At 37.5% G+C, this 26,254-nt stretch overlaps 1 protein-coding gene across 1 annotated transcript in view; it reads left to right on the top strand.

The window, feature by feature from the left end:
- The window catches only part of LOC122792213 (protein argonaute-3), a 1,955,650-nt gene that overhangs the window by 537,963 nt on the left and 1,391,433 nt on the right, over window positions 1-26,254 (top strand). The window contains exon 5 of the mRNA XM_044059953.1: window positions 4,834-4,970. Coding sequence (XP_043915888.1) covers window positions 4,834-4,970 — 137 coding nt within the window. The remainder of the gene's footprint in view (window positions 1-4,833; window positions 4,971-26,254) is intronic.

Here is a 26,254-nt window from a genome sequence, read left to right as displayed (position 1 = left end):
CCATCCTTTATGCCTAAGGTGGTATCTAGTGTGGCTCTTAATCAGACCATTCATCTGCAAACCTTTTTCCCAAATCCACAGAATAAGGGTGAGTGGATTTTGCATTCATTGGATGTACACAGACAACTAAGATTCTACTTAAACAGGACAAAATCTCTAAGAAAATCTGAGCAATTACTGGTGGCATTTGCTGCAGGGGCAGAGGGAAAGGCTATTTCAAAGCAGACTATTTCAAAATGGATAAGTCATTGTATTCGTTTCTGCTACATGCACCATGGTAAACCTGTCCCCAAGGGGATCAGATTCCATTCCACCAGGGCTGCATCTACTTCTGCGGCCTCTCTCAGAGGGGTTCCTACCAGAGACATTCTAGAAGTTGCTACCTGGAGCTCAGTTCATATGTTCACCAAGTATTACCATTTACCTCTCTTCTCTAAATCCAGAGCAGGCTTTGCCACTGCTGTCCTGCAGGGCCTTATAGCTGTTCCTAATGCTGTATAATTCCATCCTCCCAACCATAGCTTTGGGATTCTACCCAAATGTAATGACTGCAACAGTAAAACACGAAGAACATAGTACAGTTGTGTACACTTACCATAAATGTAGATGTTCGAGTGTATTCACTGTTGCAGGCCTGGTTACCCACCCACCAGCCCCCTGTTTTTGTCTTGCTATACCTTTTCTTTCCTTTACTATGCTCAAAAGCCTTTTTGGTGTATTTGCTTTTATTTGGAGGTATATTTTTTATGTTCTAAATTACATATGTATATATATATATATATATATATATATATATATATATATATACATACATACATACATACATATATATTTTGCTCCCCATTTGGGGGGCACCTGACATCTGGGGCAAGAAAAACTGATAAAAATGCCTTCGGCTGCATGTTTTATACCCCTGATGACCTGACGTCATGGAAGAAGGGACAGTAACCGATGCAGGATCCAAGACTTTATTAATCAGGCTGTCTGAGGGCAACCTGCCAGCAGATTACCCAAATGTAATGACTGCAACAGTGAATACACTCGAACATCTACATTTATGGTAAGTGTACACAACTGTACTTTATGGATACTGCAGCATATGAATAGAAGGACATGGAATAGTTGTTTAAAATCTTACCATGACCATAGATGTCCTTCTCTTCTATATGCTACAGTATAGTCTTCCTTCCTGCCTTCCCCCTGATGCTTATCTGGCCTTTTCAATACTCACTCCTTCAGGCTGGTGCTTGGCGGCATTCAGTTCTTTGGTAGATACCTGCTGATATCCACTTTATACCCAATGTCCATTTATGGCTGACATTCGCTGTGTGATGTAGCTTTTCGCACGTACCTTCGCAGTAGGCGTTTAACTTTGGTATAATGGCCGGACATACTAGTCAGCTGGAGGTGGACTCCCCCATGTTGTGGATACTGGAACATATAGAAGAGAAGGACATTTATGATTATGGTAAGTTTTTACACAATCATTATTTCTTACTGTTACTAATTTCCATCCTCATTTAATCAACCTTCCTAACTTTTCCTATATTTGTTAACTGCCTTCCCTTTTATCTCTCTACCATCCTCAAATTTTCCATTAATCTTTTTACTTCTTCCCCTTTTGGCCATTCCCTTTTCTTCCTTTTTTAATGATTGCCTTATTTTATATTCTCAGTATTAATTTTTCCATCTCTTCTTATCTTTTGTTCTGCCTTTCTCATACCCTAGCAGGAATAGCTTTTTTGTTAACAACTTATGTCCAACCCCATTTTTCTCAGAGTTTCTTACTTCATCTTGATGCTCCCTCAGTTTCTCCCAGTCCCATAAAATTCCATGTTTCTCCTTTTCTTCCGCATCTCTAGCGTGTTTCATCTACTCCTGCAGACATTTTAGCTAATCTTGTTGGGTAGTAAAAGTACTTATGTACGCATTCCCTTGCAGATATTCTAAATTTCTTCGTTTTGGTTATATAACTCTGTAGCTGAATAATTTCTGCCCATTCCTCATCCAGTGTAGTTCCTTCTATCTCTCTCACCCATATTCTTTTCCATTTAATCGCTGCCACATTCCCTCCTTCTCTTACCCAATTTCTACCAATTTTTAATTACCCCCCCCCCCATTTCTTTTCCTTCTTGCATTCTAATTTCTATTTGGTCTGTCAGTTCCAGAATCTTAACTGCTCCTTCCCAACATATACTTATCTGCCTCCATTTGTTTTTTATTCCCATTTATTCTCATTCTCATATATTCTCTGATATTGCTCCTGTATTTCTGTCCACATGTTCAGTCTTCCTCGTACTTGAACTTGGCCCCAGAAGGTTTTCCTTTCTTCCCCATCTCCATGATATTGTTTGCTGGGTTATTTCTTCTTTTTTTCTGCCAGTAGGTAGTAATCTTATTCTCCAGTTATCACCTCCTCCATTATGCCATATTTTTGGACTTCTGCTTTCATTCCCTTTTTTCACTGCATTTACAGTTCTGCTGTTGTTTCTAAAATGAGTTCCATTATGCCCTTAGATTCTCTGTTTACTTTCCCTATATGTTGTCATTTCCTTCCAATCTGCTTTGTATTTGACATCTGTTATCTTTAACATAGTTGTTGGCAAGCATTCCTTAACATCTATTGCTCGTACCCCTCCTTTCCTTAGCCCTTTATTCCTTTTGTTTATAAGGCACTCTGGAGATAAGTTTAGGCTTCCTTCTTTTATTTGTTTACTCAGGATTTCTGGTTGCCCCTTCTAATAGTGCCCTGATTTATTTAGACTGGTTTGTTGTGTCTCACTCCAGAAATGAGCTGAGCGTGGTGCAGTTTATTTTCTCTTTGCAGATGAGTTTCTGGCTGTGTTCACCGCATCATAGATACATTAGCAACTGGTGTGGCAATGTCTGACTTCTATTGAAGTATGTTCTCAAAACTGATGTCAGTCTGTAGTTAATTATCATTTATTGTGGGTAAACTGCAGCAATGACGTCTAATATTAAGATGTCTCTGATTACAGTGTGTATACTTACAACTGTGTTGTATGAATTTGAAAGATTAATTAGGTCTCATTTTTAAGATCTTGAATTTATCCTTTTGTATTGAAACTTTGGACTCCATTCTCTTTATTGCCTTGAACAAAGATCATGTCTGTAGATTTATTTATAGACAGATTTTGAGGTTGAGCACACTTTAATAAACGGAGCTGGTAAAATCTGATAAAAGCAAACTTTTTATTGTGAGACTGTGATCTTGTCAGTATACTTAGAAACTGGTAGGCAAGAAGGCAAGACTGCCTTATGAAAACATTTTCTCAGTTTTGGTGTAGAGTTTGCAAGCAGCTGGGTAGCTGACAGTTCTCTGCTTATTAAGTGTTAACAAAGGAAGCCTCCATAAATAATTAAGATTTTGAATGTATTTATTATCATCATCATTGTTGTTATTATTATTATTACTATTATTAAGGTCTATGTTATATAGTTGAAGTTTCAAAATTTCGAACCTCACATGAGCGAACTTGTATGAGAGAAGTTCGAAACATCGACTATATAATAAAATAAAAAAAAAAAAAAAAAAACTTGCCTTACAGCTCTGTGCTCCCTACTTAAATATTCCAACTCCGAGAACGCATTTCAGTGCAGAAAGGGAAAATTTCCCATTCTGCGCATGAAAAGCCATTGACTTTCCGACGTTCGATCATATGATGTCGACCGTCTATGATTTGAACATCGGAAGGGTCACTCATCTAGTACAGACCCTATTATTATTACTATCATTACTGTTATTATTTTAGATGGCGGTGGTACAGCAGTAGCATTGTCACCTCACAGCAAGAGGTTCTCCCATTCGATTTTCGGCTGGAGCGCCTTCTGTGTGGAGTCTGCATGTCCTCCCTGTGGTTGAGTGGCATTAGAAAGACTTGCATGAATGGGCGTGCCTTCATTGAAGGTTGGGCATCGGGCTGGCACCTCGGCACCATAAAAATCGACTGCCAATCATTAGCGGACCGGAGTTCCGCTGTGGCGACCCCTAACCGGGAAAAGCCAAAAGAAAAACATTACTGTTATTATTTTGCCAGGATAGTGAACTGATCAAAACTGACCATTTGTAGGCACAGCCTGGGTGAAAATAATTTGCAGTTTGAATACAATAATAATGAAAAAGTGCAGTCACAAGTGAGTACAAAACAAATTGCAAATTTCCTATGTAGTAAGATGTACAACAATGTGTAACTGTAGTAATACTGCTGCAGAATGAAAATAAAATGTTTATAGAGGCAGCTCCTATATGTTTTATCCCTTGCATGTGTCTGTAGTAAAATCACAGTTATTTCCATTAGGGTTAATATATACTTATGTGGTGGGTAAAGTCAATCAAACACCAAAGGGGATATGTTAATTCAAGCACCAGAAGGGAAATTGGCTGGGTTTAAAATTGCTCACAATGCTAAACTGGTACTTGTATATGAATACATACATTTCTGATACACTTTTTAGCATTAGTACACCGTAGCAAAGTTGAGGAAAAACCTTGGGAAGTGGTTAGTCCCCCATGGATGGGTGGAGGATGCTATTCTGGGTCCATTGATTGAAGTCCAAGGGTAGCATCCTCAATGAATGATTATAGAGAGCTTTGCTGTTGGTAACAGGTAGGTTTGACAGACAAGAAAACAAAACTGGTTATGAGCACATAAGTGATTTAAAAATGCTAGTTTGTAAAGGCTGCTCTTTCTGCAGGTTTGTCTTCTGTGTGAAGAATGTTTTGACACTTTACATTTTGTATTGTCTCCACCAGGCAACAACACCATTTTTTTTCTTATATTAAAATGAATTTGGTTTCTTTTTACTATACAGGTACACCCCTGTAGGACGTTCCTTTTTTTCTGCCCCTGAAGGGTATGACCATCCTTTAGGAGGGGGTAGGGAAGTCTGGTTTGGATTCCATCAGTCTGTTCGGCCTGCCATGTGGAAAATGATGCTCAATATTGATGGTAAGGGGATACATGTATGGTAGATAGCTGTGCAGTTGAAAATTTTGCTAATATGTATTAATTAAAATAAAATGAAAACCACAAGTGATGATGGAGCACTATGTCACACAAAATGAACTTTAATCCACTGGTTTGGCGTTTTCAGCCCATGAATTGGGCCTTCATCTAAACAAAGTGTTAAAAAACTGTCTAATTTTTATACCATCATCAATACACATCACACCAATTAAATCTCATTGTACTTAAACTTAATGTAAAAACTGTTTAAAATGGGTTTAAATAAAATGCATTTTAAATAAAGCATACATTTCTAACAAACATATAAACTATTTACATTTGTTATAATAAGCTTTTCTTTTCAACACAGCCTTATAGTTGGCACCATTGTTAAGCCCTGGTGCCCTGCATGCATCTAATAAAACCTGCCATTTAAACTCTCTAAAATCTAGTTCCCCATCTCTGTCTCCATTAAAGCCCATGGAACATGATCTATAACTGTAAAAAGAAACTTAACACTGTTATTGCTACTCACACAGTTTAAAGTGTGCTTGTAAAGAGCATTATTTAAATTTTTCTTTTTCATGGCATAATAGTGTTTATACATTCTGTTTTTAAGTTGCCTATTGGTTTTCCCAATATAGAATGAAGAACAAGTGGAGCATTTTGCCATGTATACCACAAATGTAGCTGTACAATTAAAATGCCTGGAACGTGCCACATCTAGCTCTGATTTGCAACATTAAAATCTGCTCCCTCTGAAATGTATTTACAAAAATTGCAACTTTTATTACATTTAAAAGTACCTATGATGCCTTGAGGCTTTTTTCTTTCTCCATTTTCTGACATTTCTTTGAAATTCCTTCCTCTTGTGTTAATAAACATGTGGGCTTCTCCTACTACCATCTGAAGATCACTATTTGAAACTAATATTCTCCAGTTGTTGGACACTATGTTTTTAATTTCTTTACTGTCTAAGGTAAAGGTTAACAACATGGATGTTACCCAATCCTTCTTGTTTTGTGTTTCCACCAAGCCCCTCCCTTTCACTTGTACTAATAATGTCTTGGACTGTTTTAGAAGGGTACCCTCTGTTTTTAAATCTGGAATGCAATTCCTGCAAACAAATCTAACTGTGCTTCATCGCTTGTGAGTCTCTTAAGCCTTACTAACTGCCCCTTTATAATGTCATATTTCACATACGTGGGATGCATACTAGAGTAACTCAAAATACCATTGCTTGCCACATTCTTATAACTGATGCAGGACCCCAAGAAATCTTTACCTTCCTCTTTGATAACTTCTAAATCTAAGAAACGTCTTACAAATGTCCCAGCTACCAGTAAAATGCAAAAAAGATGTGCTATTGTCCATGTCTTCAATGAACTATAAGAGCTCAGTTTGTGTGCCTCTCCAAATAAAAAACAAATTGTCAATAAAACGGTAATAACTCACAATTTTCTGTCTGTTGGTAAACTTGGACATAATGTTGTTTTCCCAGTAAGCCAGAACTAAGTTGGCATAATTGGGAGCCATCCTGGCACCCATCGCCACCCCCTTCATTTGCAAAAATGTTCATTGCCAAACATGAAGTAATTGTATGAAAGAATATTATCCATACATTCCACCATGAACCTGCACTCTTCTAATTCATATTCTCCACTTTTGATTAACAAATTCCCAACCCACTCGAACCCCACATCATGAGGAATGCAGGTGTATAAAGATGCCACATCAACTGTCACAAGGAAATCGCCAGCTTCAAACTTAATTTTATTGATTTTACTTAAAAAATCAAAAGAATCCCTAATAAAGGAGTCTTGTCTTATGCACTTTCTCAAGCACCCCATATTAAAAGCATTTGAGGAATTGTGTGAAATAGAAATTAGGGATTTCTTAACAAAAGAAGCAAGAGAAATATTTATAATATGACAGTAGAACAGCAAATGATTTTCAACTCCATTAAGGATGATATTTCCATCAGGGCCATGCGTGCAGACAAAGGGGGTTCAGTGGTCATAGTAAATTCTGATGATTATGTGAAGGGAATGCAGTTATTAGCAGATGAAACTGCATATGAAAAGGTTTCCAAAGGTGATGTCCTAAAAGCATATAAAAGAATAAACTCTTGGCTCTTTGAAGCCTTATCAGAAGGTTTGATTTCTAGGAACATGTATGAGTTTTTTGTAGTAGACAAACCCAGGATAGGGCACCTCTTTGGCATTCCAAAGATACATAAGGATGGGCACTGTCCCCAGGCCCATAGTTTCTTCACCAGCATCGAAGTTAGCGCTATGTTCCAAGTTTATAGATAGAACTTTGCTTGAGATAGTGCAGAAGACAGACTCCTTTATTAGGGATTCTTTTGATTTTTTTTTTAAGTAAAATCAGTAAAATTAAGGTTGAAGCTGGTGATTTGCTGGTGACAGTTGATGTGGCATCTTTATACACCTGCATTCCTCATGATGTGGGGTTCGAGTGGGTTGGGAATTTGTTAATCAACAGTGGAGAATATGAGTTAGAAGAGTACAGGTTCATGTTGGAATGTATGGATAATATTCTTTCATACAATTACTTCATGTTTGACAATGAACATTTTTGCAAATGAAGGGGGTGGAGATGGGTGCCAGGATGGCTCCCAATTATGCCAACTTTGTTCTGGCTTACTGGGAAAACACCATTATGTCCAAGTTTACCAACAGACAGAAAATTGTGAGTTATTATCATTTTATTAACGATTTTTTTTTTATTTGGAGAGGCACACAAACTGAGCTCTTACAGTTCATTGAAGACATGGACAATAGCACATCTGTTTTGCATTTTACTGGTAGCTGGGACAATTGTAAGATATGTTTCTTAGATTTAGTAGTTATCAAAGAGGAAGGTAAAGATTTTTTGGGGTCCTGCATCAGTTATAAGAATGTGGCAAGCAATGGTCTTTTGAGTTGCTCTAGTATGCATCCCACTTATGTGAAATATAACATTATAAAGGGGCAGTTAGTAAGGCTTAAGAGACTTAATAGCGATGAAGCACCGTTAGATTTGTTAGTGCAGGAATTGCATTCCAGATTTAAAAACAGTGGGTACCCTTCTAAAATAGTCCAAGACATTATTAGTACAAGTGAAAGGGAGGGGCTTAGTGGAAACGCACAAAACAAGAAGGATTGGGTGACATCCATGTTGTTAACCTTTACCTTAGATAGTAAAGAAATTAAAAACATAGTGTCCAGCAACTGGAGAATATTAGTTTCAAATAGTGATCTTCAGATGGTAGTAGGAGAAGCCCCCCATGTTTGTTAACACAAGAGGAAGGAATTTCAAAGAAATGTTAGAAAGTGGACAAAGGAAAAAGCCTCAAGGCAACATAGGTACTTTTAAATGTAAAAGTTGCAATTTTTGTAAATACATTTCAGAGGGAGCAGATTTTAATGTTGCAACTCAGAGCAGGATGTAGCACGTTCCAGACATTTTTAATTGTACAGCTACATTTGTGGTATACATGGCAAAATGCGCCACTTGTTCTTCATTCTATATTGGGAAAACCAATAGGAAACTTAAAAACAGAATGTATGAACACTATTATGCCATGAAAAAGAAAAATTTAGATAATGCTCTTTACAAGCACACATTAAACTGTGTGAGTAGCAATAACAGTGTTGTTTCTTTTTACAGTTATAGATCATGTTACATGGACTTTAATGGAGACAGCGATGGGGAACTAGATTTTAGAGAGTTTAAATGGCAGGTTTTATTAGATGCATGCAGAGCACCAGGGCTTAACAATGGTGTCAGCTATAAAGCTGTGTTGAAAAGAAAAGCTTATTACAACAAATGTAAATAGTTTATATGTTTGTTAGAAATGTATGCTTTATTTAAAATGCATTTTTATTTAAACACATTTTAAACAGTTTTACATTAAGTTTAAGTAAAATAAGATCTGATTGGTGTGATGTGTATTAATGATGGTATAAAAATGAGACCGTTTTTTAACACTTTGTTCTGCTGAAGGCCTAATTCTTGGGCTGAAAGTGCTAAACCAGTGGATTAAAGTTTATTTTGTGTGATACAGTGCTCCATCATAACTTGTGGATTTTTATTTTACCAAAGTTACACAAAGTTTGAGACAAGTCTGCAGTTTTCTTTGAAATGTATTAAATTAAGTTAATCTGTTAAGAGTTCTGCACACAAGGTTGTGCCTGAATTACTTGATATGGCATGTCTTAATATTAATTATATTAATTATATTTGTTCCTTTTTTAAATTATTCCTTTACTGAGATTTAATGCTGCTTTCATTTGTATTTTTCTTGCTTAACAAGGTATGATTTTATGTGTGATTTTGTTTTTATTTATTTTTAATTGATGATACTACCTATGTACCCTTAGTTGAGACAATTTTTTGTGACTTGTCAGTGATTTGGATGTTCAGTCTTTAAGAGTTCATTTATTTATTTATTTATATTCACGTTTGTTTATTGGGTTAGTGCACTTATCAGTAAACCAATTTCTGGCACAGTCCGGGTGTATATAAATACTGGAAAGTGACAGCATGTAAACATGCTTTAGAATAAAATCATAGATGGGTATAAAAAGAGGTCATATAAAACATTTGCAACAAAATCCAATAGCCAGTGTGCAGTATAGCAGGTAATTGTTGGTACAGATCCAGTTCCCGAAGATTTAATGTAATGGAAGGGATGAGGACTAGTTTGCAAGTTCAAGGGAGGGATGATGATCAAGTGGCTGGGGAGAGTGAGGTTAGATGATGTGGTATTGTTTTGAAAATGTCTTTGTATTATATTGTTTGAATGCTGTATGCTACATTTTATTTTGCTTTCTGACATTGTTGTGTACTTGAAGATGGTTTATATTCTCTCTTTCTCTCTTTAACAAAGATAAATGCATTTATTGGACAAAAACGGTAGTTTCCACTCTGCTTTTGAACAGTGGTGAAACCAGAAACTATAACTTTTTTTTTTTAAGTGAAGAAAGAACCTGTTTCTTGGAATGGGGATAGTCTTTTGATATCTACTTAAAAACATGAGACAGAAAAGGAAATTAATATGTGTTCTTTTGTAGTGTGCTGGTTACCCTGAGCAGTTGTAGAACTGGAAGTGTCTTAATAGGGCAGAAAGGGACGTGTATCTAATTTTAATTTATCCAAATGTTTGTGGTTTCTAATACTGCAGCAGGAATGGACCCCATTCCATGTCTGAGCACAGTTAGAGTTCACCAAATTAATATTGAGTCAGTCTTTGTTTGCCAGTAGTATTCTCCCCTGCATCCATAAGGTACCCAGAATTGCCACCTCCTGTACTTTACAGACTAAAAGAAAACAAAAAAGGAGCGTAACACCATAGACATAAAACTGGAACTTTAATACAACAAAAACAAGAACAGGATAAGTGCTTTCGGCATGTGCCTTCCTCAGATCCTGAAAACAATTCATGCACACAACTATTTAAGAACCAGCTAACCAATCTAGTTAGAAGGCAATTAAGCAATTAAAAAATGAGGCAATGAAACATAGCAACACTTACTCCCCATTTGCATAGTGCAGTTGTAACAAAAACATGTTTTAAAATAACTTGGATCCAAGCTTAGAACAAAACTACATTTTGCTAGAGACAATCAGCATAGAATATTAAAACCTATAGTAAATAAATAAAACACTGCTGTCATAACCATTACACAGCTTTTTTCTTGTTCTTAAAACTAAAATGATATGTGGTCCCTACTATTTCTTTCAGTCTATTGTCTGATGTTAACACAGGCCAGTATTTTTTGATTATTTCACATGTTGTAGAATTATCACTACTGTAAGACTGACCCTCATGGTCCCCTGCCCTACATTAAGACGTATTCTATCATCTTTCATCGCTTCACTTGACATTCCATTAATCTACTGTTGAGAGTAGTAGGGTCTACCCTTATTCATTCTCAGATCTCTTGCATGATCTGTTGTTCTTCCTTCTCTTAAGAACAAGAAAAATCTAAAGATATTGCTTTGCAATAAAAGCTGCAAAGCCAAAAGGGATGAACATACACGTTCTGGCACACGGAAATGTGGCAGTTGTAAAGCTTGTACTGTTATCAATACTGGTAATATTTTTACACATCCAGTTACAGGAAAGACATAACCAGTTTTTTGGAAATGCCAACTGTAATAGTAAGAACGTGGTATATGTTGCTACCTGTACTTTTTGCCCATATTTCTATGTGGGGAAAACTAATAGGATGTTAAAAGAAAGAATTTTTAAGCACCATTCTGATATACGCATTAAGCTTGTTACAAATGCGTTGTATGCTCATATTCGAGATAATGCCACCCATACATTTAGATTTATGGTCCTTGCAATGGTTCGTCCAACTGTAAGAGAAGGGGATGTAACAAATCAAACGGAACTGGAAGAATTTAAATGGATAATGGACTTAAGGGCTGATTGTTTCTCAAGGCTTAATGGTGTTGTTCCACTTGAACCGTTCCTGAAGGAACGAAGATTGACTTTTTGCCATTAAGGAAACTCATTATATATTTATTATTTTTTACTTTCTATCCGTCTTTGTTACAGATGTCAGCTCTGTAATATTCCTTCTGTATACTTTCTTTAAAGTAAGTGTTTATGCATGCTTTCATTTCTTTTAGAGATGTGAACATGACATCTTTTTAAGTTTGGAGTTATAGTGTATTCTGCTATTAATGGGTGCATTTTGTGTCTATTTTGTTCATAATATGAATTCTGAGTGTTCACCAGACTTCTATGCAATGACAATAGTTATTTGTTTGTTGTATATCAGGCTGTGACTGTTGCTAATTTAATATTATGGTTGTGAACCTGCTATGTTAACATTATGAGCTGTGAGTTTTTAACAGATTTACAAGCTGTGTAAAGGTTATGACAGCAGTGTTTTATTTATTTACTATAAGTTTTAATTTTCTATGCTGATCGTCTCTAACAAAATGTAGTTTTGTTCTAAGCTTGGATCCAAGTTATTTTAAAACATGTTTTTGTTACAACTACACTATGCAAATGGGGAGTAAGTGTTGCTATGTTTCATTTCCTCATTTTTAATTGCTTAATTGCCTTCTAGCTAGATTGGTTAGCTGCTTCTTAAATAGTTGTGTGTAGGAATTGTTTTCAGGATCTGAGGAAGGCACACGCCGAAAGCACTTATCCTGTTCTTGTTTTTGTTGTATTAAAGTTCCAGTTTTATGTCTATGGTGTTACGCTCCTTTTTTGTTTTCTTCTATTTGTGTACTGGAGCAATTTTTAGTGGTGCTACTGGATTTTGTGTGCACTTTACAGCGTTACATGTATTGGTAGCATATTTAAATATGTTTGAATTGTTTTTATTAATCCTACTTATGCAGCTGTTAAGTATCTGGGTGTCTTTATTCCACATTGCTCTAATTTCTGCTTGGAAAGCCTAGTATTTTATGACTTTGTGTTTGTCAGTATGTAAGACACTCTATTTCAATGATTAGTGATAGTTTTGTTCTATTTTTCTTTGGCTGCTAGGTCTGGCGCTCTTGCTTCTACTTTTTAACTGTTGATATTGGATAATTCCATGTAATCAGAACAACTTCCTTTTCAATAGTGATTTGTAGTTCATGTTTCCAGTGTTTCTCAACTACTTATATGTTATAGTGTTTGCACAATCACCAGTATCCCAGTCTTGTCACATTGTTGTGCCTCTCAGCCATGTGTGTAACACAAACAGCAGCAATATGTTCATGTATTGCAGTATCTGAATTTCTCTGTTTCTACCACTTTTTCAGTAGACTTTGTAAACCAATGAGTATATAGTTTACTGTCTTGAGCTGTCATTATTAACATTTCTTCTTTTTTTTTTAAATTTGCCACTCCTTAACCATTCATGCATTAAATCTTGATCAGCATGTGGTAGTTCCAGGAATTCTCTATTCTTAATTCTATAATTGTAGGCTTCCCAGTTTTTTTTCCTTTTGTTCTGGTCCTGTTCTTTACATTCTTTTTTCCCCTTTCTTTTTGGCACTTTCTGTTGCTGCTTGATTTTTCTGTACTTCTAGTTTGCTTTCCATTCATACTTATTTCCAAAATGATTCTGCTAATCTGAGCAAAGCTGCCATCTTTCACTTCTTTTTTTACATTTACATTTAGAAGTTTGACTGCAGACCTATGCCTATTGTCAGTTTCAAGGAGGCCCGTACCTCCCTCAGTATGAGGGATACATAATCTTGTCATACATTAATTTTTACATATAATTTGATAACTATTAAGCTTTTATTCGTGTTTTCTTGTCCAACTGATTTGTTACTGTTTGGTGCCAGTCAGCCACAGCAAAACTGTGGTTACAACAGGAAGAGCAAGATCATTTATAACTTAAACTTTATTCCTAGATGTCAGTGCATTTTTCAATATTAGCTTTAGTGTTCAGTATTCCTTACTAAGCCGTGCTCAGTGTCATTTTTGCTGACCCATAAATATCTCAGAATAGATTGTATGCACTCTCCTGTTCATGTTCCTTCTCCCAGGTTGACATGTTCTTGGTGCTTCAGCTTTTTGCCTATAAATGCTGCTTTTGCATATTTGTCAAGACGAAGTGTCATTCTTGTATCATCTGAAAAAGTTTTAACCATTTGTAGTTGTGTTATTTAAACTCTTGTAATGAAGAATACAATTTTAAGTCACCCACAAAAAGTATATGATATGTTTTTGACCAAACAGTTTAACAGGTTAAGGGCAAGGTAGAACAGCAGTGGTGACAGAGAAGCACCCTGGAGTATCCCTCATTTGGAATTTTATTCCTGGGTAATAGTTTATGTTTGTTATGGCTCAGCTGGAAAAAGGTTTACCATTGTTTCATAGCTACTGCAGTGTAATTGATCTATATAGGGTGTATCATATAAATCTGTAAGTGTTTTGTAATCCATGAATATGGGATACTATTGAATTCTTTTTTGTAATCTATCTGTGTCACACTTAGATTCCATCCCTTTTTATGTCTCCCTGTCATGGGTTTGTTTAACAGTAGATGATCCTTCATTGTATATGATTTCCTTTTATTATCTTTTTGTTCTATTCCCATGATTGATTTATTTTCTGAGTGACTGTAATCTCAATATGCATCTGTTCCAGTATACATGTTATATATTGGCAAAAGGTAATTTCATGATCTGTAGTTCTTACGATGGTAGACTCGTTCTTAAGGAGGAATATGTTATTTGCTGCTGCTAACCAGGTTTGTGTCTGTCAGATCAGGTGATCTTCCAAGATGTGACCCCTATGTGGGGAGTTCCTCAAGCAGACCTGTTTGCCTCCTGTGTGAAAGATCAGCTGGCAAAACTCTGCCCCAGGACACCATGCAAGAAGGACTGGAATACTGATATATTTTCCTTTCCTTGGACAGGAATGTTCTTGTATGCTTTTCCATCCTTTCCATTGATATCCTGGGTACATATGAAGATTGAGGTGGAATTCCCCAAGATCATTGTAGTGACTCCCTTCTGGTCCAGGCAGCAGTGGTTCTCCCTTCTTTTGGAAATTACCAGGGGCAGTTACCACAAGCTTCCTTGCAGAATGTATCTATTTGCACAAGATCAGGGGTGTTTGATATACCCCATCCCCAATCAACTTCAACTGACTGCCTGGATGTAGGGTCTTAATTCTCTTTAGGCACCTGTTTTACTGATGATGTGCAGCAGATACTAAAGGAGGCAAGAAAGCTGGCTACTAAAAGGTTGTATATTGGTATATGGAAAAGGTTTTCTGGTTGGTGCCAGCAACATAACTAGCATCCATTCAAGGCTAGTGTTTCCCTGATTTTACAATATTTGTGTGAGTTATTATCATATTGCATTTCTTTCGTCTCTGTCAAGGTTAACTTGTTGGCCATTTCAGCATATCTGCCCATTTATCCCCCTCATACACTGCATACATATGTCAAAATATTTTTAAAAGGGGTGCTACACAAGATATTTCCAAGAAAACTGGTGGCCCTCCCTTGGATCTTACATTTGTATTAGAGAAGCAAATGCTTGCTCCATTTGAACCAGTTAATCTGGCAGAATTGAGGTTCTTAACATGAAAAACTGTTTTGATTGCTCTGACCTTTACAAGAAGGGTATCTGATTTGCAAACTCTTATGGAGAGTTAACTCCATCTCATTTTCCACAGAGACAGGGTTTCATTGAAAGCTAACTAAATATTTCATAGCTTCAAATTTTTTATGCATTTCTTGTAAAGGTAAGAAGATAATGCCAAACAGTCTAGATTCAGCAAATCTTAATCTAGCCTATGCTATAAAATACACAAGTACTAGAAAATACAAAGTGCAGGATAAAAGTCTCAAACAGCAAACAGTTGAAAATTAAATAGAAAAACAGTTAAGATGGCTAAAAAACAGTTAAAAGTAGGTGGCAATTCAGTAATTCACAGTTTTAGAAGTGCAGCACTTTGAATAAAAATACTTATTTTCATGTAGACTTCAAAGGATGCCTTGGATTTTGTGTAAATTCACTCCAGAGATCAGAGAAGGCACACCAATCCTAGAGCAGCTCCTGTAAACTCAGCACAGGCCCTTGGAAATGTGTTGCCTTAAATACAAGCTAAGTTAAACAATTTTCAAACAAGCAGGTCAGTGGGTCCTTTGATACACTTTTCTGCCACAAGAATGCAGGGGCCCTCTTAATGTAAGATGGCTGGTTTTAGTGCTCAGATGATGCCAGTCTGCATTCAGCAAATCTGAATCTAGCCTATGCTATAAAATACACAAGCACTAGAAAATACAAAGTGCAGGAAAAACAATTTCAAACAGTAAAACAGCAAAACAGTTTAAATGGCTAAACAGTTAAAGGTAGGCAGCAATTTAGTAATACACAGTTTAAAAGTGCAGTACGGTGCATAAAAATACATATTTTTCTGTAGATTTCAAAGGATGCCTTGGATTTTGTTTGGATTCACTCCAGAGAGATCACAGAGAGTGCACCAATCCTAGAGCAGCTCCAGTAAGTATAAAATACCTATGTAACATTTCCAAGCAAAAATCCTAAATCTTCTCGATTGTTCATAGGTTCATAGGTTTATACTTTCAATCTGGCAGAATATGACGGCCATGGCTCTGTGTTGCATATTTGGGAGACATACATATACCCCTCCATTCTTTTTTTTTGTGAATTTCTTATCCAATCTTTTTTCCCAATCTTTTCTAACCTTGTCTGATTGATTCTTATAGTTATTGTGCAGTATTTTATATGCTCTACTAATTCTTTTTTTGGCAGCAGCTTATGTTCTAGATTCTACTAAACACTCTACCACTGCTAGTGTTTTGTTTAGGAACCTCCAATTTCTTTCTCTTTGCCAATACTCTAATGTCAATCCTTGGTAAGAAAGGCAATCTCTAACCTGCAGTCCAAATAAATCCTTGGCATCTTCCCATTCTATTACCTTTCCCTCTCTAGTTATTTGCTCCCAGTACCTTGGTTCCTTTGCCAGTTTTCTCCAATAAATTCCATCTCCCTCTTGCCTGTTGTCTGTATCCCTTATTGCAGTCATCCCTATCAGCAGGATCTCCTTTCTCGATTCCTGTGTTGGCTTAGTTGTTAGAATACTTTCTGCTACTTTATGAATATAATATTCTGTATAATTATTGTTATTCTCCTTAAAGATCTGCATCCAAAATCCTGGTCTGGTTTGTTCTTGTTTCTTGACTTTTCCCCTGTTTCATCATCATCTCTTTCCACTTTGAATTATAGGTTTCTGCTTGTGCTATGTATAGGAGCCTTAACAGTGTAGCTCTGAAATTCCCCTTCAAATTAGGTAATCCCAATCTGCCTTGTTCTATTGGAAGAATCAGCTTATCCCACTTGACTCTTGCTGTCTTCCACTCCTAGATAAAATCCTTCAGCTCTTTATTAATTGCTATTTACAACTTCTCTGGTTGATGAAAATATGCCTGACCTGTGTATAAGACTAAAGGGACTAAAAGCATTTTAACTGCTTGTGTCTTACTATCCATATCCATATAACAGAGCTTCCAATTTCTCAGTTTTTGTATTATCTTTTGTTTAGTCTTTTCCCACATATCGTTAGCTGCCACACCAGATTAATTTTTAATCCATACTGCCAAGTGCTTCATTTTATCATGTTCCCATAAATATGGATAGTGCCGAACCAATTTGTGTATGGGTACATAATTTTCAGCTATTGCCTTTTGTTTTAACTTCATTAATTTTGTATCCCAAAAAGATTTGAAACTATCTCAGAATGTTCCACAACACTGAAATGTCCTTCTCTGGTTTTGTCAGGTAGAAAATAATATCATCTGCAAATAGAGCCAGCTTGTCTTGACTACCATACCAATAATATCCTTGAATTTCTGAGACCCTTGTTTTCTTTGCCAGCGGTTCTAAATATAATGCAAATAATAAAGGGGAAATATAACTCCCTTACCTCTACTCAAGCAAAAATTATCAGAGAGGAACCCACCCACTTTAATTTTCACCTCCGATTCTCAAATACCATCCTAATCAGCTTTATAATTTTATCAGGGAATGCAAATGCTTCTATTGCCCTGCTCATAAAGTCCGAGCTTACACTGCCAAATGCTTATTGTCCTTCAAGACCCACCAACAACAGTGGTATTTTCTTACATTCTGCTTCCCTCTGGATCATCAATGTTCTGTTAATGTGGTCAAATGTTTGCCTCCCATCCACAGAACCACATTGATCCATATCTATCAATTTTGGCATCACTTTTGCATTCTTTGAGCCATTATAGACATATACATTTTATAATCTTGGTTTAGTATTGAAATGGACCTGTATGAAGCTGGATCTGATAGGTCTTTACCCTGTTTAGGAATTACAGCTACCACTGATTTCTTCCAGGATGTTTGTACTTCTCTTCCTCTTAAAATACTATTAAACAAAACCTTCCAGGTTTTTGAGTGTTTTTCCTTCTAGCTTCCAAACTTCCACAATGATACCATCTATTCCTGTGGACTGGTTATACATCACCATTTTTATCTCATCTCCTCCTGTCATGATAGTAATTGAACCTCATCTACCTCTGACCTTGGCATATTTAATTCTTCCGTAAACATTTCCATTGGTACCTTTTCTTGATTTCCGTACTTCTCTGCTTAATACAGACTTTCATAGAATTCCCAAAATATTTCTAATACCTCTCTACAGGGTCTCTTGTTCTTTTCCTTGTAGAAGGCTGCCTAAGCTTGGTGACAGCCCCTTCTACTTTCTGTTACCTGAGTCATTGTGCTAAAAGTTTTTGTGCTCTGGAGTTATCAAAAAACAGTTGTTTAACAGCGATCTTTATAAACTCATACGTATTATTGAGATAATTCCTTATTTTCTGTTTAGCATTCTGCAGTTGTACTTCTTGTTTTATGGGAGTCTCCCTTTTCTGGAATGCTTTAACATTTGTCAGCCCCTCTAAATAATACTTGTTACTTCTTAACCATATTTCCCTTTCTGTTATTTCTACCCTATTTTTAAAATCCACATTAAATTTTAGCCCAGTTCTTAGCTTTATTTTCAGAAGAAATTTCTGTCTTCTGTCATAGCTCCTGAATAATTTCCACTACCCATTGCTTAAATTCCTCTCCTTTCAACAAGGCCTAGCACCAGGAAATCTTACACTTTGAAATGGATACACTTCTTTATTTGCTCCTTAACTGGGGGCAGCAGCTGCTCTTAGGCAGGCTGACCATGGTCCTTATCTTCCTCTTGGAACTCTACAAAAAAAAAGTATTTGCCTTGCACCTCCATTGAGGTACATGCTTCAGTTATCTTCGCTTGTTTGCCTTTGAGTTCCCCTATATATTTTCACCCTGCCATGAAGTAGTTCATGAAAATAATTCTTCACTTGAGACCACCCAGAAAAGAACCAGGTCTTCCATGGGGTCTTACTTTCTGGCTGGAGAAGGTTATTATCTCCCCCCACTCCCCCAGTGAGTACATTGGCAAGCATTTCAGTGAAGTTTGAAACTTTGGAGCAGGAATAATTTGTACAAGTAGTTACCTGTACAGCAGATTTAATTCTTTAATGCATGTAGTGTAACAGCGCTCAATTTGATTTATTTTATAAAGGTAACCAATGCACTTTTTTCAAAGGCCTAAAATGTCTTGTTTAGCTGTGTAGATAGCTCCGGCTGATGACTCCTTTATACTACTAATGTCCGGATGTCAGGGCATCTGCAGACTGCGGTGGAAAGTGAAGTCTGTGGTATTCGGGCAGGGCTCTGGCTTTTGCATGTCAAGAATTCCCAAGAGTTATTATTGCAACAGGACACTAGTCGAACATTTGTCATATTGAATCACTGTTATATCCAGACACTGACCATGAGGATGCATACTTTGACCTTTGGCTTTATCCTTTTAATGACATCTCCTTTGCTGAAACAGACAGTCTTGTTGGGAAGTACATTGGCTGGCCTGCAGGAGAAGTCTTTTCCTCTAGAAGATGCAGGAAAATACTACGACTTTCATAGATGAAGTGGGCTTCCCTTCCTTATTCCAGGTATTTTTGGATGACATGCATCTTATAGAGGCACACAAATAACAAAACTACAGGCACCCAGAAGAGCAGGCAAGCCTTGTAGGGCATCAACCAATAGACAGCATTTTTGTAATAATCAGAATGTGGATCCTTTCAGAATCCCTGTTTTACTGTGTCTTGTACAGCAGTGCTGGGAAGATGATCCCTGTGGCTACATTTTGACAAAGTGTGAACGTCACAGAATTGTAGCAAGCAGAATGTTAAGTAACTTGGCTATAAAGGAGACTGTTACATGGGATACAGAATTACATGTTAGATAAATATTAGAGGAATGTATAAAAAACTTCCAAAATCAGGCATTATGAACAAATGATGCAACTCACTAAATATGTGTTCATGCTCTAAATTAGAGCTAGTGATGCAGTGATCGCTTCTTCATTGAGGTCTGCCTTGTCAGGGGTATTAAGACACACTTGACTAGGACATGGTAAAGAACTTCAGAGTGGCTGGATTCTTTGCCATAATTCATAGTACCTGTGAGAGGCAATTTTCCAGTTTCACCTGTTTGCATGAGAATCAGGCGAGTTTTACAGATGATAGTTGAAGGTTGCTCTACAGTTTTTACAGATACCACTGTCATTTAGGCTTAACAAACAGTAGTAGTAATGAATCAGTGACAAAGAAAGAAAGCACTACAGTGGGTACTCTCTGTTCCATGTTTACAGACACAGACTATTGGTTTTCAAAAAAAAAACAACACTTTCAGAGCCTCTGTTGGACTTGTCAGTCTTAATGTAATATTGAAAATGTTGTTTCATTCATAGATCAGGAGTTATGACAATGCTGAACATGGAGGATGAAGCCATCATATACTAGTATGTCTGCCTCTTTGAAACAGTCTTTGGGAGTCATAGTAAATTACCTTCATCACTGTCACTTTAGTGACCTTTTAAAGGGCTGCCATAGACTGTCCCAATGAAAAGTTGCTCTACCAAAAGAGGAGCAGTTCAAGACTGAAAGTGTAATGACATATTTCACTGAAGTGACCTTTGCAGTAAAACAAATTTTAAAAATTTTGAGCTTTGTCTTGCATCTTTCTGGCTCCTTATACAAAGCTCCACTTGAGAAGGTAGTAGTGGTTTCTCAGGAGTTTCTGAAGTTATTTATCATATTCCTTAGGAATAGTGATAACTCTTGCCTAATCAGCAAAAAATAATTTCTTTGAATGGGTCCAGGCAACATCAGAGGGATGCCTTTAGCTTTTGCAGTCATAACTTAGCATCTGACAACAGATTGCTCATCCCATGCATAGAGTTCACTTTAGCAGTCTTTCTGTATAGAACAGCTTCTTATCTCTGTGGTGTGCAACCATGGACTGAATCTGTAAATTATCCATCTGGATTACTGTTCTATCCCAGTTAAGAAATAAAATAAAACAAATGAGTGTTCATTGTACTATTCACTGATGCAGTTACTACTTCTTGGGATATCCCGCCTACAAGTAGCCTGAATGGCTTGCACAACTTCCAGAACTTTGCCTTCCCACAGGGCTTTTGCTGACTCCATTTCTCTGCCATATAATGAGATGGATTAAGAGAGGTATAAGTCAGTGCCGTCTTTGTCTTTCTTGTCATGCAGTTGTCTGGCAGTAAATGGTCTTAGTATGTCAGTAGGCCAGCTTCTGGAAGACATAAGTGCCCCTTTTTCTAGTCTGTTTTTGCATATTTGAATACATATCTCTTGTCTTGTACCGAGTCCAATTCCAGGTTTTCTGTTGTGCAAAGCAGATTCCGTATAAAGATTGTGTTCTCTTTCTCCTGTGTCATCCCAGAACACAGTGTAGATGCATGCATTCATTGTGCTAGTTTTGCCCTGAGGATAATCAGGAGGTGGGTTCAAGTTCTCCAAGACTTTGCAGCAAAAAAAAAAAAAAAAAATGGGGGGAATGGTTAATGCTGAGTTCTAAGCTGCCATGGTGTCAGTCAGGGCCTTTAGGAATACATTTGTTCTTTTGCAGCTCAGATACGGACTCCATCTCAGATTGCAGCTGCTCCAAAGAAAAAAGTTTATTTTTTTAAATAAATAATAGTAAACAAAATCTGGCAGGTCATCACTGTGGCCCTTTATTAAGAACACAGCTTCTCAGTCCTTGCCAAAGCTGTACGTTTTCCCAGTCTGTCAAGGAGCTGATCCACTTCTGGCCTGTCTTATTTACAGACATCTTAAAACAGAAAATTTCCTTTTTTTTTTTTTTTTTTTTTTTTTTTCTAGCAGACTTAACTTTCTGGACAGCTTACTACAGTGCAATATTCCCCCATAACAAACTTTCTTGTAGCAATCACAGTATTTCTGTTTCCACTCTCACTCTCTTGAGATCCTATCCTGCCCTTGCATATATCTGTGAATAATATCCAGTGTTTTGAAAAGGTTTTCTACATTATATTTTTGACTTTGCCAAATGTAAACTGGACCCGAAATTTGTTTCTTTTCATTTCTTTTCTCAATGTTTACATTTTTTTTACAGTGAAAATAGATCTAATGACTTTATCACTTTTAAAACTTCTTTGTTTTTTCTTTTTTTTTTTTCCATTTTCTCATAAGATCGATTTGTCTTACTCATTTATGTAACATTTTATGTTAAGTTGTCCATCTCACCTTCATTCTTGCTGTTTGGGTACGGAGCCGATCCTCGGCTCTGACTCGGCCATCTTCTATAGCTCGAGAGCTGTTTACTGGCTCGAGGCTACCCCTTATCCCAGCATGCCCAGTGTCAGCTACCCAGATCTTGTTTGCCGCTTCAGCTGCGAGGTTGCTTCCTTACTGGCTCAGGCTTAGTATAGTTTTTTCTGTTAATATATTGTTGTTTATTCTTGAAAGTTTGTCAAGTATTTGTCTATTTTTTGTCTAGATAATAGTCCTTTATCCCTTATCGCTTTCTTGTGTATTTTAGCTTTGTTGGCCGTCGCTCCATAACTCGCAGGTCTTCTGTTCCCTTGAACTCGTTTAAATTAGAGAGTCCCCCCCCCAGGATAGCCGTTTAAATAGAGGCTTTCCTTCTGTTCCTTAACTGTAAAAAAAAGTCTATTTGTTTCTTGTTTTTTGTAGTATAGCTGTTTATTATTGTTGTTGTGGTTGTTGATATATAATGTCTAAAGAAACCAAGGTATCTGGCTTCAACAAGTGTGACTCATGCTGTCAAAAAATGTCTCTGACAGATGGGCACACTAGTTGTGTATATTGTTTGGGCGCTGTTCACCTGCAGGACTCCTGTTCTATATGTCACGCTTTTAGCCCAAGGGTCCTGCAGGAGCGCAAAAACAAATTAATCCTTCGGGGATTATTGAAGCCTCAGGATTCTCTGGTTAAAAGTACTCAGCCAGCAAAATCCCCTAAGTCTTTCAAGCTGTCGGCTCCACCTTCAAAGCCGACTCCTTTACCTGACCAACCAAATATGTCGGTGCCGGCTACAAGTCAACTCCTTCGTCGGCTCCATCTGCTATTTCGGAGCCGTCTCGGAGCCATAAGAGGTTGAGGTCTCCGTCCTTCGAGTCCATCCATTCGGCACCTCACTCACCTTTGTTTCAGAGTGAACATAGCCATCATTCTTTCCATTATCTCCCCAGCAGTCCATGATATTATTTGTTTCCTCACATAAGTCTACTATGAGGAAAACGTATGCTAGTAAATGGAAATGGTTTTCTTACTGGGCAGAATCTAGAAATTTGGATCCTTTCTCAGCCCCAGTCCATGAAATTCTTGAATTTCTAGCACAGCTTTTTCAGTCTGGTGTGGCTTCCGCTACCATTAGAGTACAACTAGCTGCCATTTCTAATTTTCATATTGGTATGTTTAATTCTAGCATAATGTCTCATAAGCTCTGCAAGGCCTTTATGAAAGAACATCTCTTCTTAGACCCACCCAGTTAGAGATCCTCCCCCTCCTTGGGATCTCAATTTAGTTTTAGCTTCCTTAATTTTGCCTCCCTTTGAACTGGCAGCATCATGCTCTTTAAAATTTCTTTCTTGGAAGACACTTTTTCTGGTTGCTTTCACTTCAGCTAGACGTCTCTCAGAACTTCAAGCACTATGTGTTCGTCCTCCTTACCTGGTGTTTCACAAGGGCAGAGTTTCTCTAAGGACCAAGCCATCCTTTATTCCTAAAGTCTGCTCAGAGAACAATTTAAATCAATCCATAGATCTCCCAGTTTTCTTTCCTAATCACAGCAACAAGGCAGAATACAAGCTCCACCAATTGGACGTACACAGGCAATTGCGTTTTTACCTCCATAGAACTAAGGAACTAAGAAAGTCAGACCAGTTATTTCTTTCTTATGCTTTCAACAAACAAGGCCTTCCAGTTTCTAAAGTGACCTTATCCAGATGGTTATCTGATACTATTGCCTTTATTTATCAGTTATGAAATAAAGAGCTACCAGGTAAACCAAAAGGTCATTCCACTAGAGCATTAGCCACCTCTGTAGCTTTTCAGTGTAGGTTGCCCATAGACTCAATCTGTGCAGCTGCCACTTGGGCAAACCCCCACACTTTTATCTTTCATTATAAGGTAGATATGGTCTCCTGGAGCAGAGCTTCCTTTGGTTCTACTGTTCTGAACAGACAATGAGCCACCTGGGATTTTAGGTGCTAGGGACGCTGTCCCAAACAGCAAGAACGAAGGCGAGATGGAAAACTTAACATAAAGAAGTTATGTACCTACCATAACATTCCATGTTAGTTGTCTTCATCTCGCCTTCCTTCTTGCATCCCTCCCTCCTTCCCCCTTCCTAGAGGATTGTGAGGAGTTCCCTTTTGTTTTCACTGGCTGAGCATCTTTTATTAATTCACATGCCAGGTAATTTATAACTCTTTCCTTGTTTAGGTGTATTGGATAACCAGTTTTTTAGGAACTGGTTAATCTACTTATGTCTAGTGTGCGCTATCACAAACAAGATCTGGGTAGCTGATGCTGGGCATGCTGGGATAAGGGGTAGCCTCAAGCCAGTAAACAGCTCTCGAGCTATAGAAGATGGCCGAGTCAGAGCCGAGGATCGGCTCCATATCCAAACAGCAAGAAGGAAAGCAAGATGGAGACAACTAACATGGAACGTTATGGTAGGTACATAACTTCTTTTTCTTAGGCACTTGATTGTTTATAGGGTTTTTTCATAACATTTTTTCCTATTTTTTTATCCAGTTTTATAATTTGTGTATTTTTCATTTATAAATATTATCAAACGGGCATTTGCAGTGGATATAAAAAGTGCACACACCCCTGTTAAAATGCCAGGTTTTTGTGATATAAAAAATTAGACCACAATAAATCATTTCAAATCTTTTCCCACTTTAATGTGACCTATAACTTGTACAGTTCAATTGAAAAACAAATCTGTTAGGGGAAAAATATAAAAATTAAAAAACATACAATAAGCTGGTTGCATAAGTATGCACACCCACCCTATCTCGCCTTCATTCTTACAATATTGGGCTTGGAGCCGATTCTCAGCTCCGACTCGGCCGAATACATAGCTGAAAGTCTCAAACCTGGCTCGTAGCAAGAAGGTATCCCACAATGCAGTGGTGCAATTCCCCAGATCTTGTTTGCCGCTTTACGAGATTGGATGCGCTCATCTTGGCCGTGGCTAAGTTGTGACAAATTTTCTCTTATTTTTCCTCTAAACTGTTATATTTGCTAATAGATAGCTTATCTTCTAATTATATTTAATTCATTGCGCATTTTATTGCATTACTGTTAGTGATAGTGGCACGGCTTTTGCCGTCGCCTTGTAGGCCCACTTGGTATCCCTTGTAGTTGTTTTCTGTCTGAAGTTTTTCAGTAGCTCGTTTAAGTTGGAGAGCTCTTTGATGTTTAAGTTAGAGGGCTTGTAGTTAATTGTTGTCTTGTCTAGAAAATAGGACCGTTTAAGTTAGAGGCCCTATTTTTTTCTCCCTGGTTGTCTTTTTCCTTGTGCTTCCTGTAGTTACTGTTCAGTGTAGCTTTAGCTGTTCAATAGCAAAATATTTCTTGCTGTTGTTGCTTTTGCGGTCTTACCTTAAGTATGTCTAAAGACCCAAAAGAGAGAGAACATAAGCCTTCGGGCTTTACAAAATGCCAGAAGTGCTCACAAAAAATGTCCATCACAGATGGACATGTTATATGTGTTTATTGCCTTGGTGCTATTCACCTACAGGAAGACTGCACTTTTTGTCACTCTTTCTGTGCAAGAGTACTTCAAGAAAGGAGAAACAAATTGATTCTGAAAGGGCTCTAAAAGCCAACTTTTGAGGAAGCTATCCATAGTTCTTCCTCTTCTTCTTCTCCGCCCTCTAGTCTCAAAAAAGACATTCACCTGCAACATCGGCTCAGTTGGAGCATCCAGTCAAACTACCAAAAATTTCCAAGGGCACTACCTCCTCGGCTCTACAGTCCTTTGAGCCATCGGAGGTCATATTAGTTGACAGGCCTGGTACTTTGGCTCCAAAGTTCTCAGAGCCGCAAGATACCTCTACTCGTACCCGGTCCATGGACATTTCACCGGTTTCTCTGACATTGAGATCTCCAATTCTGCACAGGTTTCGTTCTCCATTCCTATCTTCCAGGTCCACCACGAGCTTATCGGACGATGATGTGGAATGGGTGCATAGAATCCTGAAGTTGCCAGCGCTGACTAAATTATTCTCGGCTCCCACCCATTTGGTCTTGGAGTCTACTGTACCAATTTATACCCACTGTTGTTCCTCCTCCGAGCCAAGCTGGTCCTTTGGAGCCAGAGTGCTTGGTACCACTTACTGTGGA

This window comes from Protopterus annectens, chromosome 1.part2 (assembly GCF_019279795.1).
Source record: "Protopterus annectens isolate FY-2018-M chromosome 1.part2, PAN1.0, whole genome shotgun sequence".
Taxonomy (NCBI): domain Eukaryota; kingdom Metazoa; phylum Chordata; order Ceratodontiformes; family Protopteridae; genus Protopterus; species Protopterus annectens.
This window is presented reverse-complemented; position numbering and strand designations above follow the sequence as displayed.